Raw genomic sequence first — 15,732 nt, forward strand, 5'->3', positions numbered from 1 at the left:
TCCCCAGTTGTTTTGAAGTTGTCCTGTAAGCAGGTTAGCATATAAACTGTCCCAAATGGAAGCAAGGCTTTGTTTAAATTGTGGTATCCTCTCTGTGTATTCTGTTTTAACCTGTTCTGCATATAGATTGTCAGCATCATTCTGGGGGGTGACACTTCTCAGTTTTCTTTCAAACTAGATATTCTACAGAGCACTGGCTGTAATCACATTGGGAGACTGATGCTCTATGACAGCTAAAAGTTGGATTGAGTTTCAGGAGCTACTATATATAAAGCTGGGGCAACTTATGTCACCGCACTAATTAAATGCCATCTGGGTGGTTCCTCTGGGTTTTTGAGCCCATCACCCAGTTCAGACCGAGTCAGAGGCCAAGGAGGAGAACATGATGATGGACCTTTTTGAAACTGGCTCCTATTTCTTCTACTTGGACGGAGAAAATGTTACCCTGCAGCCATTAGAAGTGGCAGAGGGCTCTCCTTTGTACCCAGGGAGTGATGGTACCCTATCACCCTGCCAGGACCAAATGCCCCCGGAAGCTGGGAGCGACAGCAGCGGAGAGGAACATGTCCTGGCGCCCCCAGGCCTACAGCCTCCCCACTGCCCCGGCCAGTGTCTGATCTGGGCTTGCAAGACATGTAAGAGAAAATCTGCCCCCACAGACAGACGGAAAGCCGCCACCCTGCGCGAGAGGAGGCGGCTAAAGAAAATCAACGAGGCCTTCGAGGCACTGAAGCGGCGGACTGTGGCCAACCCCAACCAGAGGCTGCCCAAGGTGGAGATTCTGCGGAGCGCCATCAGCTACATTGAGCGGCTGCAGGACCTGCTGCACCGGCTGGATCAGCAGGAGAAAATGCAGGAGCTAGGGGTGGACCCCTTCAGCTACAGACCCAAGCAAGAGAATGTAAGCCCAGATGCTGCCCGGGCAGGGGAATGTAAAGGCTAATTAGACGCTTTCCTTGGGGCCTTAACCTCCAGCTGGTCGGTCTCCTTTCCTGTCCCCCTTCCTCGCCCGCCCCTCCTGCTTCCTCTCTAATGAACCCCCAGTGACCCGTGAACACGGGGTACCTGCAATAGGCAGGAAATGCGCACCGAGGAAGCAAGGGAGACACCCCTACAAAGGCACCCCCACCCTCGGAACTGATGTTTCTTTCCTAATCTACCGCTGCCTTGGTTTTCCTCCAGCTTGAGGGTGCGGATTTCCTGCGCACCTGCAGCTCCCAGTGGCCAAGTGTTTCGGATCATTCCAGGGGGCTCGTGATAACTGCCAAGGAAGGTAAAGTAAAAGAAAGGGTACTGGGCTGTGCTAGGGAACACCCCGGGAGGGGGCCAGGGTGCTCGTTCGAGACAGAAAAGGCTGGGAGCAAGAGCAGGGACGCGCCCTGGGAGAAGTGCGCTCCTTGTGCGCGGGGTCACTTCTCTCGCGCTGCGTAAGAGGCCTGGAGCCGGGCGCGCCGTTGCCTCTTCTTACTTCTTTGCTGTTTGTGTGTGCGTGTGTGTGTTTTCTGCTTTTAGGAGGGGCAAGCATTGATTCGTCGGCCTCGAGTAGCCTTCGATGCCTTTCTTCCATCGTGGACAGCATTTCTTCGGAGGAATGCAAACTCCCTTGCGTGGAGGAGGTGGTGGAGAAGTAACACCCAGCCGGTGTTTGTGATGTTCTCCACGCAGCAGGAAGATCCCACCCTCTCTCCCTCCTTCGCCTAATCCTTTAGATTAGGTCATATTACATTAATTAGGAACCCAGACCTAGGAGTCTATGAAAGGGAAGGAGACAAATTCACAAAGAAATTTCTCCGAAACTGTTGTGCACGCTCAGATGAGAAAAATCTGTCGGCTTTGGGCTTTTATTTTTTGGAACAGCGAGTGGGTTAGGTCTAGAAGGCTTACTTCATTTTTGTTTGGTTGGTTTTGTAATATATTTACTGTTATTACAGCGATTCTTTTGTGCCATGTTCAAAAGAAGTTCATTCCTGTCTAAAACAAAGTTGCATTTACATATTAGTGATATTGAATGTATTTTTTGTAAATAATCTTAGTACTTTCATTTTATATGTAAACCTAAGAAATATATTTTAAGTGTAGAGTGACATATTGTATATAAAATGTGAGAGGATCCTGGTATTGTAATATTAAAAAATAAGTTTCTATGTGAACAAAGTTGCTCCTATTTTTATTCAGCTGAAAAAAATATGTTTGAGGCATGTTTACATAAAGAGAGCCATATTTTAGACATCACATAAGCCCATATATTTGGGTGTTTTCTTAAAGATTGATTTAAAGGGAGACAAAATGTTTTTTTTTCCAATGTCTGAATTAAGCTGTTCACTTTTCTATCTCCCGTAGACTTTATACTTGTGGTTATACGTGAAACATATCCAGGAGGAAACTGTCCTTTCCCCTTTTATCAACATACTTTCTATTTCTTTTAACTGTCATATACCTGGACCTCTGGGTAAAATTTGCTTACTCAAAGTTAACAACTGCATTTTCAATCCAGTAAAATCTCATTGTTGCAAGAAATTGCCTCACCAAACTTCTTTGCTTCTTTTCCTAAAAGATCTTCAGCTAATTTAGCCCAAATGGCTTTCCCTCTTTGACTTCCCAGGCTGGGTCCTTCCTGAAGAAGCATTCATTCATATGGAGTCCTGGGGGGCTGCACTAGCCAGGTCTCTGGCCTCCACCCCAGTTTTCTTGAACTAGACTGGTGGCTAGAAGATTGGAATATCCTCAAGGCCTCGTGTGGCCTGGGTCAGTTTTCCAAAGAGAAAGATAAAAGAAGGGGACAATCTGTCTCTTGAGGTGGGGTGGGTTTCTTTGAAGGAAGGGTTGCTTCAAGAGAGGGAAGGGTTAAATGGTTGAGGGCAAAGGACAACAACAACACACATGAAACCTCTTAGCTGGGCCAAATAGCAAAGCCCCAGAGAGGCTTGAAGCCCCGGGAGCTCCTCACGGTGAGGATTTTACAACGTGCACCAGGTTTGTTTATCCTGTAACCTCAGGAAGAAACGACCACCAAGAATCGCAGTGGGAAGTGAAGCAGAGGAGAGGGGCAAGCCATTTCTTTGCAATTGCTACTTTTGTCTCGTACATTCTGTAAGTGGCATCCTCCGTTTGACTCTCCCCCACCCTACCTCCCCCTCCCTTTCCGAGAGCTAGTCTCAGTTCAGAAATGTGAAAAACAAATCGAATTCAGTTATTTCCCAGCCCAACCTTGCTTCCTAACACTCCAGTCTGAACCTTCCTGTCGCACACCACGCAAGTTCCATAAACGGCCACAAACAGCGCCCTCTGCAGGAGCGGAGCAGTATCTTGTTTTTCCATCTCAAGAGGTCTCTCCTGGTGGGTAATAGTTAAGTAGTACTTTGTTTTCTGAGCATCTGGATAATTCTAATTTCACCTACAATACTTTTTAAACGCAGTAAAGTTCACAGAGGAAACTGACATTGACATATAATTCCTCTCAAAGGTTTGCGAAAAGCAGGTGGAGCCTTGGTGGGTGCTGATTCCCCAGACTGAATCCAGGTTGCCACTGGGAAGCCTTGGGCTGTAACTGTTCCCTCCCTTCCTCCATTTCCTCATTTATAAAATAGTGGGGACGACAATCATGGTGCTTAACCCCCGGGGTTGTCAAGATTCACTGAGATAACCCATATAAAGTGTTTAGCCAAAACAGCGTGCAACATAAACAATGTCGGTTTTTGTTTTTTTTTTCATTAGTGAATCTAAATTGACCATCAAGACGCTTTCTTCCACCATAACCCACAGTTTCTTCAGATTCGGTTTTCCAGCCTTTACAGGCTCTGGTTGGGAAAGTGTTTAATAACAATGAGACCAGCAGCGACATTAATGAGCCACTTGTAGCATTTTACATATTAACTCATATAGTACAACAAGTGAAAGACGTACAATGGTTATTTCTATTTTAGAGAAAAAGGATGCTTTGGAACAGAGAGGTTCTTGCATTTGTGAGTATAGAGTCAGAACTTGGAGCCAGTCAATTTCAAAGGCTTCCAGCCTGTTTTCTCCATCACCATGCACCCCCAAAAATAACCTTTGGGAGATAAGAAGGAACATCCATTCTCTGTAGAATAATTTGGCTCTTTTTGACAGTTGCTTTTCAAAAGCTCTTCCTCAAGAGCGATTAGCTAGTAATTTAACTACAAAATAAGTGAGAAAGCATTTCAAGTTATCCAACCAGAACATGTGTGAATATATCTGGGTGGTGTGTATAACCATTACTCATGCTTATTATTAGGTATCTATGTTTTTCCTGAAAATCAATATTTTCCCTAAAATGTATGTATATTCACATACCTATATTTTAAAAAAATCAGATTTATACCACGGCTGAAGTCAAATACCATATAATTGACCAAGTGAACTCCTTTACTTTATGATTGCACATATATTTAAAATAAGATCTGTGTTATAACCTGCTCAGCAGCAGAATGCTTTTATCAATTCATGGACTTTACTTGCTGATAGATTTGATTCAGTCTTTGCAAACTAAATCCTCTCTATCTCTCCTAGCTGGGTAACTTGAGAAATTGTTTGGAATAAGTTTGCCTATAGAAGTCTCTTCATTAAATAGAGCAAATATTTCCCAAAGACTTCATGTGACCTCCACTGCTGTAGCTGACATGTTAGGCTTTCCAATGAAATCCTTGGTGTGTTTGCAATTAAAATGTTTTTATTGGATATTAATGATGTTAATCTTTACTAAGGCCAAAGCCAAAGCCACACACACACACACACACACAAGAAAAACACAAAAGAATAAAACAACCCAAAAACAAACAGAAAAAAAACAAAAAACAGGGCCATGGAAGCAGAAAATCAAGATGTAATAACTTGGTAAAAATAAGCAATTTGGGATTTAAACTGAGCCTCTTCCCAGAGGCAAGCATAAAGATATCCCATATAAAATAATGAATGATTTTTTGTTTTTTAATATTACTATAGATACAGTTTGTGAAACGTGAAGTGAAATGTCAGTTTTCTCAAACTAACTTGAATCATCATACCTGGATCATTGAATTCCAAGCCTGAACATAGTGGAAATCCAACTTATGTCTAATACAATCTTTTCTTCCTTTTTTTGCCCCCAGGCTCTATCACATGTTTGGGGGGTTGGGGGGTGAGAATGTGGTGCTGAAATTCAGTGTTTCTAATTGTTCTTGAGGTGGCCAGAAAAGTCTTGGGTTGCTTAACCTGACCTTTATCCTTATTAAGATATTTTTGACTTAAAATTAGAATGTATCTGTTTGTGGGTTCCTCTTAGTAATATTTTATCCCATGTTTTAATCTCAAAATCCTCCTCCCAGAACACCATATATGGGAAAATAGTTTTTAAATGTTTTAGTTTAAACTTTGAATATCTCATTACCTAACTTGGTGCAATAGTAAATTAGCAATAGCATGGTATTTCCTCAAAGAACCAAGCCATCAACACATTTCTCCAACAGACCCCTCCAGTCACTCCCTTAAACTCAAAAGCAGTGTTACAAAAGATGATCCTTGGTCTTAGAGGTTTCATTCTGAAAAGCAATTTTGCAAGCCTAGTTCAGAGTCAGCCTATGAGATGGAATGGCTATGCCATGTGCTGGAACAAAGATAATGCTGCAAGAACTGGCTCCTTTCTCTACTCTCAAGGCTGCTAAAAGTCCTTATTTAGGCCTTTGATCTCTCCTGGGAGTCTTCGAATTCAAGCAGAAGCCAATGTCTTCCTCAGCTGTCTTCTCCACAAATTCTTCCAGCAGCTTTGGCAGGTACTAATGTGTTTACTTAGGTGTGCCTGGTTCCCAGAGCTAATAACAGTTTGATATTGTGTAGCACATTGAAGTCATATATAAGCAAAAATCTCCAGAACAACTCCCTTTGTCCCAGAGTTGTTAAGGGTCTCAGGCAGAGGCAGAAATGAATTGAAATAGGCTAGTCTTTCTGTGACATTTGCTTCTCCCACTAAGAGAAGCATGGAGAATTTTCAATAATCCAGAATTCCTAGGGAGGGCAAAATTTACTAGGAAAGGAAGCTCTGAGTATCATTTTGCTGGTGCGGTCTGTCCATCAACACTAGGATTGTTGCCACAATGCTTAAACTAAAATAGTTTCCCTTAAAAAGAAAAGTTGATGATTACTTAAAAGTCTAAGCAATTAAAACCTGCTTATAAGTCTAAATTGAAAGAACATCAAACCTGTATTTATTTTTCTTCAGAATGTGAAATGAAAAAAAAAAAAATTGACTATCTACTTCTCCAGAACCTTGGTGGGCATTTGTTTATAACACCCTATGTGGCTTAGTTTTCTTCCCCTCTGTTCCTGTCTACCTGCTCCTAGGCTTTCCTAGCAGTCAGTGTCGGACTCATCATTTCTTACAACTGTTTACATGTTAAAATACATGTGGTTTTCTCTGCATATGAGAAGTCCTCTTCTCTGGAGAAATAGTAGAAAACAGATTGTATTTTAAGTCTTTTGTATGAGGAACAAAAGCCAAAGCTAGTCTGATTTTGAGTAAAAGAGGGCAACCAAATAACCAACAGAACTTTTTAAAGTGAAAATACTTCCCTGTTCAATTTCCCCCCTCAGACAACAAACAAACAAACAAACAAAACTTTTTTTTTTTCTCTGTATCGCTCACGCAATTTCCCATTTTTCTCTCACAAGGTTTCCCCTGGGAAAAGCAGCGGAACCTCTCCTGAATTGGGGGACCCCAGGCATCTTTGAGGAGCCGGGCTCCCCTCCTTCTTTGTACACTGCCTCCCACTTTTTAATCTTTCTCCTCTCACCCCTAACAGCGGTTTAAAGGTTTTGTCTCGTTTTTTGATTTTGGTGCTCTGAGATCCTATTTTCAGCACTTGAGTCCCAAGGGTCGTCAACCCCGGACCCTGTTTCCCCGCTAGCAAGTCCCATTAAGCCGCTGGACGCTTGTGTTTTCTTGGCTTCTTTAGCTCCAATCGCCGCGGCACTCTGGTAAATTTGTTTTGAGATCACCTTACCAAAGACAGCCCTAACATCTGAGAACGACCGTTACTGACAGAGCCTCCTGAGTGACAGCGACTTCCCAGGACTGAGAGCGGAGGGGAAGACGTCAGGGACCCAGCTTTTCCAGTTTCTGCTCTGCACCGCTAAGCACTCGCACTGAGCCTGAACCTGTAGAAGAAGAAAACAAACAAAATTTACCTCTAGGACTACAAGCTAGACAAGGGAATGACTAGTTTCCTAATCCTGTGTGGCCTGGACAAATTACCACCTACCCCTGGAGCTTGGGTTCCCTTCTTTTAAAAATGATTCTATTAATAGTCCCCATAGAGTCGTTGGAAGGAGTAAATGAGTGAATACATGGGAATGGTTGAGAACAGTGCGTGGCAAATAGAAAAGTCTTAATAATTGTTTGCTACAAATATGCCACACTGAAGAATTGGTACAAAGCATATTAGGTGTGTGGTGGCAAGAAATCAGCTGAAAGGGTTGCAAAAGTGAAACCTCTACCTTCCACCTAAACTTTAAGGAGCAACTTCATTTGTGCCCAGATCATAAATCTGCACATAATTCTGTTTAGCTGTAGCCAGTGTGCTAAGATCTGAACTCCATAGCCAAAGAAAGTGGTAGTGCTGCTGCTGGCCAGAAGTTGTGGGACGTGGCTGAGAATTCCTGGATGAGATGGCCCCACTATTGTATTTCAGAGGCAGCAATGTGCAGGAATTCCAGTGTTTCCACCCGTGGATGCAGCCTTCCATTCGGCCTGGGTCCTTTAGGAACTTGACTCTTTTATCTGGTGTAGCCCTGGGTGTTGTATTCATTTCAAAGGCATTCACCTGTTAATAGTCCTAAATAAGGTGCAGATGGATTTCCCACTGGCCAGACAATTAAGCAGCCCGTTGGTGTGAAAGGGAGCCTGATTTTTCCAAGCATGATGGTCGTGGTGTCTTTGCCTTAGGGATGACACAACATGGGAGAGGGGACTGCAACTCTGTAGCAAACCTTAGTGACTGTCACTCTCCTAGCCCTGGTTTTCAGGACCTTCACTTTGGGGAGAGGATCTCACCCTGAAAAAGTTAACATTTATCTGGCCCCTGCGGACGTGAAATCAGCCAGCCAGTGTTGTTTTAGGAAAATAATTTTACAGAAAAGTGGTAGAAAGGAAAGTGCCCCTCTCCCACAAAGAACTTTGGAGCCACATACTTACTGTACTGGATGACCGCAGATCGAGATGTGAACATTCCCTCATGTTTTAATGGGTCCAAACCCCCAGACTAAGTCTATTTGTGTAAACCTTAAGTAATTGTTTTTCCTAGAGATAAACTGCACCCCCCACCCCCAGTGATCAGGAAGTAGGTGAAGGCCAGAGGACGATTGGCAAAAGCTTATTAATAGATTCATTCTTATTTAAATGACAGCTCTCCCCTCTCGTCTTTTACCCACAAAAGTTTCAAAGACCCTGCTACGATTGCTTTTCTGGAAGGCTTTTGTCGCGGGAGTGTGTGAAGTTACTCAGGGTTTGAGGAGTTGGAAATTTTACACGAGCCGAGAAGGATTGCTGTGCCGGCAGCTGGGATGCATCTGTAACGGTGCGAGTTTGCCCGAAAGCAGAAAATCAGCGACCCCAAAGCCCAGCTTGGCTGTTTAGTCTGTTGAAATGATAGGGCGGAGCAGATAGAGAGCGAGAAAGGAGACGCGCCCCTGGAAGGGGAGTTCGCGGTGTAAAACTGGGTTTCTTCTAATACAGATCCTAGAGACGCCGCGATGTGTATCTTCCGCCAGCCCAGGGTCTAGCAAAGGCCTGGTGCAAAGGAGAAGGCGCTCAATAAACGTGTGCAGAAGGTGAAAAGGAAGGAAGGACGTTCCCTGTCACCTGAACCCTGATTGAGCCCACCTCCTTTTAGAGGAGCAGACAGGGAGAGAGAACTCAGAGCAGTGAGCACCCCACCTACTCCCAATAACATAGAGCTTATAAAATGACAGTCTGATCTGAACAAAATACATATTTAAAAAAAAAAATCTAGATTTCACTCCATGATTGAAAGTGTCACTTCAAGTTTTTAGCAACCGTTATTCCGGTCCACTGACAAAAAAAGAAGCCTGAGATCACTAAAGTCTGTGAAAAAGATAAACAAACACCTAAAACTAAAGTCATTTACCCATATCTCTAAATGGGAAGGCAGGTAGACTTTTGGTGTCAGCTGAGAGTAGGGAGTTTTATCTATTGTTTTTCAATGTGTGAATAATTGCAAAAAGTTGGACTTCCTTCCTTTTGTCTGTGACACTCTAAGTGAATCTAGAAAGTGCAAGTGAGCAGGTTGGGGAGCCATGCCCCTCCCCCGCAGAAATGCAGTAAAACCATTAGTGTCAAAAAGAGCAGTAAACAGCAAATTGTCTCTAGAGGAAAGACGGAGGTTTGCCCAGGCAGTCCCAGCGCGGGTGGCGGTGGGATATGCTAATAGTGTCTGGCCACTGGGGCCGGCCTCCCTCCCCCAAGAATATATAAAGAGCCCTAACCCCAGCACGGCAGACCCAGGCCGCCAGGCGTCTGCCCTTGTTAATTACCGGAGAAACCAACCAGGGAGCTTCGCCCGCCCGAGGTTGGCTGTCCAGCAGCCGCTCCGGGCTCAAGTTTCTCCCTCATCTCTCTCACTGCTGTCCAGGTGCCCCGCCGGCCTCACCATAGAGGATGGACATGATGGATAGCTGCCAGTTCTCGCCTTCTGAGTATTTCTATGACGGCTCCTGTATCCCGTCCCCCGAGGGCGAATTCGGGGATGAGTTTGAGCCACGAGTGGCTGCCTTCGGGGCGCACAAAGCAGAGCTGCAAGGCTCAGACGAGGATGAGCACGTGCGGGCACCTACAGGCCACCACCAGGCTGGCCACTGCCTCATGTGGGCCTGCAAAGCATGCAAGAGAAAGTCCACTACCATGGATAGGCGGAAGGCGGCCACCATGCGTGAGCGCAGACGCCTGAAGAAGGTCAACCAGGCTTTCGAGACGCTCAAGAGGTGCACCACGAGCAACCCCAACCAGAGGTTGCCCAAGGTGGAGATCCTCAGGAATGCCATCCGCTACATCGAGAGCCTGCAGGAGCTGCTGAGGGAGCAGGTGGAGAACTACTACAGCCTGCCGGGACAGAGCTGCTCGGAGCCCACCAGCCCCACCTCCAACTGCTCGGATGGCATGGTAAGAGATAGCTCTGGTACCTACTTCGTCACTCCAATCTCTGCCAAAAATCCATACATCTCATTTAAACCAGGTGTGGCAAGCAAATACTCAAAGGTTATTTGGTGGATAGTTGAGGGTGGGCAGACAGTTGCTGTAAGGGAAGAGAGGTGCCACATTTCAAAAGATGCTGGGAAACATAGCTGTTGAACAGCATTTTAGTTTGACTTCCTATCAGGTTCTACATGTACGTTGTAGAAGAGAGGTGTCATGTGAGATAAGTGGCTGTGAATGATCAATCACATGTTTTCTTCATTGCTCAGTTTATTTCCAAAATATACGATCAGTGGAGCCTTCCATTCACTAACATCTAGAGGCAACTCTGAAATTCCCACTGCCCTACAGTTTATAACTTAATGAAAGAAATACCCTCGTGGCTCCAGTCCCTGTTTTGCTGAGGCCTGGCTGGATGGAGATGGTGATGCATTCATTACAGAGAGCGTTTGCTCCAACGCTGCCAGGTTTTAATGTGTTTTTGCCCTGGGAAAGTGTTCTCTCCCTGAATTAGTGTGGCTTCCTTCTACTCCAATCCATTTTGCATGGTTAACCCACTGCACATTGCTGCTAAATTCCACCCCCCTTTTCCCTTTGCTGCTGCACTCCTCTTCCCCAAGCACAGAGATTGACCTCAGTGCCCTTGCAACTTGGTGAGGGCTAACTCTTCCTACATCAAGGCAATGAAGGTGATTGACAGGGGTCAGTTTACGGAGCTAGTGGGCAAGCACTGCCTCTCTCTAGGTCAGAGAATCTTTTGCCAAGACTTAAAAACAAACTTCTTTTTTGTCTTGTACTGTAGCCTGAATGTAACAGCCCTGTCTGGTCCAGAAAGAGCAGCAGTTTTGACAGCATCTACTGTCCTGATATATCAAATGGTAAGAACCGATGACTTCAGAAGAGTTGAAAGACCAGTTCAACTTCACAATTCAGCCTGTTAAAGCAGAGCCTGCCCTTCCTGGCAGTACCGGGGAAGGGAATAGAAGTGATGGTTCTTATGGGGAGATCATGGCAGAGCAAACTACACACAAAATGCACCTAATGAATACATATATATGTGCACGTTCTCTTGGTATATTACTAGAGGGCTTTTCTGCATCCTACATTCACCCCATTAATTGCTAGATATTTGTTGAAGATTTTTGCATCAGGCTTTCTGTGACCACCTGACCTCTTGGTGTCAAAGGTGCTGACCTACAGTTTAAGGGGCAACATAAGCAAGTCTGTATATTTGGTGATTTTTTTTTAATGGTTTTTCTCTTTGTATCCTTAGTATATGCCACAGATAAAAGCTCCTTATCCAGCCTTGATTGCTTATCCAGCATAGTGGATCGGATCACCAACTCAGAGCAACCTGGATTGCCTCTCCAGGACTCCGCTTCTCTCTCCCCAGTTGCCAACACTGATTCACAGCCCGCAACTCCAGGGGCCTCTAGTTCCAGGCTCATCTATCATGTGCTATGAACTAAACATCTAGTCTCAATCAATTCTGCCAGGAGGACCTATTACACAGGAGGAAGGAGGCCCAAGGAGTCCAAAAGCAAGACAACCTGTACATAGATTTCCTTTCAGTTGTAAATTTGTACATACTACCTTGCCACTTTATAAGAAAGTGTATTTAACTAAAAACTTAACCATTGCAATTAATACTTTATTTCTTTTCTCTTCCTCTCCTTTTCTCTCCTCCCTCCTTCTTTTCCTTCTTCTTTGCTTTAGATACATAGTTCTAATATTATTTCTGATAGGGGGCAATTCATTGAAGGTAGCTGGTTACAATGCTTAACTTATACTTTTTGTTTTTTTATAAATATCACTTATCAAAATATTATCTCTGGTGTTTAGATCTTTATTTTTTTCTTCAAAACATTAGAACAGCTGGAAACCAGTTACAGGAAACTTTAAATATATTTAACTTTTGTTTTTCTCTTTAACCCTTTGATTATATTGAATTAAATAAAACTATAATAATACTGCCTAATGGTATATATATTGATCTTTTCTTATAAGAAATACATCTTTTTAATGTAAGCACAAAAATAGTACTTTGTGGATAATTTCAAGATATAAGACATTTTGGAAATTCCACCATAAATAAAATTGTTTAAATGGAGAAATATTTTGGTTCATGATTTTTTGAAAGAATACCTCTAATGGAATTAGTAGTCATTGACATGAAATCTTTAAGATAGGGCTAAAAATAACAAAACAAAACAAAAGTTGGCTTTGAGGATAAATCTGAATATTTACCATCTCATGGACTCAGTTTAGGTCCTGTTGATGTCACAAATGAAAATACCATATTTCCAGTTTAATCATATTTCCAGGGAGCCTGCTAAATAAAAATTTTCCTTTATCTTAGTACTGTACCATATAATGTCAAGTTGTATGTGTGTGGAGGACCGGAGGTAGAAGTTATTCAGGCAACAGCATGTTTAAGAAGAATATATACCATTACATCATTTACTACCTACAGTGCATTAGAAATCATGAGTTAGGTCATATTTACCTGCCTGAAAATATCTTGATTTATTAATATATTAATATTGTCAATAAAATATTTAAAGGTATTGAGCTGATTGAGCTGATTTTGTTGTTGTTGTTAAAGTGTCAGAATAAGAAAACTTACACAAACTATAGTAAAGTGAAGCAGAGTGCAATAGTTTCTATTCACAGCCTTTTTGCTTTTACTAATCATATTTTATGTGTACTCGTATGTGTGTATGTGTGTGTGTGTGTATATTTGTGTGCGTGAAAGATATGTACCTTTTACTGTTCATCACTTTAAATCTCCTTCAGAAAGATTTGAGATGAAAAAAATAAAACAATTAAGTGGAAAATTAGTTTGAGACAGTCATTGGGATAATTCTCACAAGTTTACCATTGAGAGAGATAAAAAGGCAATAGCCTTGAAGCATCTAAAGTAACTGAGCACAGAGAGCAATAAAAATAATTGTTTCATCTTCTAATTTGTACATTAGTTTAAAATTGCTAAGGATTTGTAGTTATATATATTAATCAACCGAAGTATCGGACTCTGGTACAGCTTTGCAATCATACTATTCTCAGGAAGGTTTTCCTTTCTTTCTGATGTGATTTTTCTTGTGCTTGTCCAGTCATCAGGCTTAAAAGAATGGAAATTATTTCATAAAAGGCGGGAGAGAAAAGGTGCTGAGTTTAAAAACTAATGTAATCACTGTCTGTTAACCTCAGGCTCTGACATGGGATACTGACTAATAGCACATACTAAGTCCTTTATCCCATGATTTGGGAGTGTGAGGATTTGAGGCATAGAGAATTCAAGAGGGCATGATAGAGATTTACATATACTTTCAACATAAATTTGAGTTACTTGTTTTTTTAGGTACTTTTTCTCCTTTTTATACTTTATGGGGAGGTTGCAGATTTGTTGTTATTCTTGGTAGAATTAGAATAAAAGGAACTATCCAAAGGTCAACTTGTATTTTTTAAGTTCAGTTTTAAAGCACACCACTGTACTCTGTTGCATTTAATAAAAGTAAACAGAGAACATTATGTAATTTTTAATTCAAGTGAATAGAAGTGAACTTTCCTTCTTACCAAACCCTGGTTACTTCTATAACTTTGGTTACTTCTATGACTTGCAGATATATTTGATATTCTCAGTGAATATTATCATGCCTCAAAGTATTTCATTAGTTTTCCATTGGTCTGGACTTAATACAAATGGTGATCATTGTATCATTAAAGACAATACTCTCCATGCTAGGTTGCTCGATTAACCTCATTTCTAATGTACTTAGGAAACAGCTCAGCAAAACTCATCACACTCAGTCACATAGACTTTTTTGACAAGGGGCCTACAGAAATTGGTTCTCCAGTAGTCCAGACCCAGAAAAGTCTTCTCTTCTCCAAGAAAGTATGAGGTGGGGGAGGAGGAAGTCTCGATATTGGCAAAATAGCCAAGTTAAGAACAGGATTTTGTCATCTGTAAATCCCCTAGAGTGAACAATTGGGCTGCCACTGAACTTGTATCAGACCCCCTCACCTCAGCTGATGAAAAAACGCAACCAACACACAAATTTCTAGGAGCAACTAGGAAAATGTTCCCTTTACACCTGTAAGCCTGATGAGGAGGAGGTTCTCAGGAAATAAGTCAAAAGAGACTCCTTTCTCCTCATGCCTGGGAAATGCAAGCTCACTGGGTTACATGGGAAACTGTATTCAGTAAGGTTATGGAAATTTGGGAAGTACTATTTGGAAGCAAGTTCCCTTATTTATAATTAGGGTGTCTTGATTGCCTCTATTTTTTTCTGATTAGAAAGATGCAAGTCAGATAAATTTAGCAGCTATATTATACTCGTAAATCCTTTTCTAAGATGGCATTCCTACAATACTGAATCTGAGAGTGGTATTTCCTGAAAGTCTCTCTTTGGGGTTATAAGACTTACTAGAGTAGTAATTTAATTCTCTGACTTTCAGAGGTTGTATTTCTGGAAATGATATTAGAGTAAAGCTATTTGTAACTTCAGAAAAGCCCTACTCAAATGGCAAAGTACCCTTGAAAATATCACCGCTGAATGCTTCCACACTATCACAAAACGCACAGAACGGAAAATTTATTTCCTTTAAGAATTCTGATTGTAGCTATTTTAGTTGACTAATGATTTAATCGTCTAACATGGTACATATGCTGAGCAAAGGATCTAGAATTTACTCCAGAATCTAAACTAGGTCTAAACTTATTAATGTATTGCTCTCTTTTTAAGTTTACTTGCCACATCTGTAAAATGGGTTAAATGATAGCTTATGATAAGATTATAAATAGTTACCACTGGAATTATTATAAAGTTAAAATCTTATAAAAATAATCCTTTGTTTTCCTGAAAACATAATTAAGTATCTGAATCCAAAAATGCCTGAATATCTGCTCTTGGCCACACTTTACAATTTAGGAGCCACGAAATAATCTTTTTCCTTAAACCGATATAAGGGGGAACTTTGTTCATTGAAACAGAAATAATTTTGAATACTACTCTTTGATCTTTTCTGCCTATGCTAGTCAGAGCAATCATCTCAGAATATTCATCTGATACTGTCAACTACCCCATTGCATGTAGGGTAATGATAGACCACATTTAACATAACCCTGAAGTTTTCACATATCCATCTGCTATCTACCTCTCAAGCATTATCTCTTTCTAGAGGTAATGTCAAGTCCCTATTCTCTTTACTCCAGCCACATAAGGGACTTTTATCAGTCACCACATTCCCTCTTGCCAAAGGAGCTTTACACATTCTCTCCGTCTGCAATGTTCTTCCCTTCTCCACTTCACTTAGTCAGTTTACAAAGTTCTTTTAGATCTCAGCTCAGGCATCAATTCTAAGGCAAATTTTCCTTGAACTCTTTCACAGTATTAAGTGGTTTTATTCTATGATCTCAAAATACCACATGCCTCTTCTCTGCAGTATGTCCCGTAATTGCAATTATGCACTAATTGGTTTGATAATTAACATGTGTCTCCTCCACCATAAAAACAAGGATCTGTTCTAGTCAA

At 41.9% G+C, this 15,732-nt stretch overlaps 2 protein-coding genes across 2 annotated transcripts; both read left to right on the plus strand.

Annotated features, from left to right (window-relative positions):
- The first annotated feature begins 283 nt into the window (after positions 1-283).
- On the plus strand, positions 284-2,145 carry MYF6 (myogenic factor 6). The gene is made up of 3 exons (XM_033117518.1): positions 284-901; positions 1,183-1,273; positions 1,513-2,145. Exons 1-3 carry the CDS (start codon positions 383-385, stop codon positions 1,629-1,631), a joined length of 729 nt encoding a protein of 242 aa, XP_032973409.1. The 5' UTR covers positions 284-382; the 3' UTR covers positions 1,632-2,145.
- A 7,476-nt stretch (positions 2,146-9,621) lies between these two features.
- On the plus strand, positions 9,622-11,712 carry MYF5 (myogenic factor 5). Its single transcript, XM_033118306.1, has 3 exons — positions 9,622-10,165; positions 11,001-11,076; positions 11,472-11,712. The coding sequence occupies exons 1-3, from the start codon at positions 9,665-9,667 to the stop codon at positions 11,660-11,662; spliced, it is 768 nt and encodes a 255-aa protein (XP_032974197.1). The 5' UTR covers positions 9,622-9,664; the 3' UTR covers positions 11,663-11,712.
- Positions 11,713-15,732: the final 4,020 nt, after the last annotated feature.

This window comes from Rhinolophus ferrumequinum, chromosome 10 (genome assembly GCF_004115265.2).
Source record: "Rhinolophus ferrumequinum isolate MPI-CBG mRhiFer1 chromosome 10, mRhiFer1_v1.p, whole genome shotgun sequence".
Lineage (NCBI taxonomy): Eukaryota > Metazoa > Chordata > Mammalia > Chiroptera > Rhinolophidae > Rhinolophus > Rhinolophus ferrumequinum.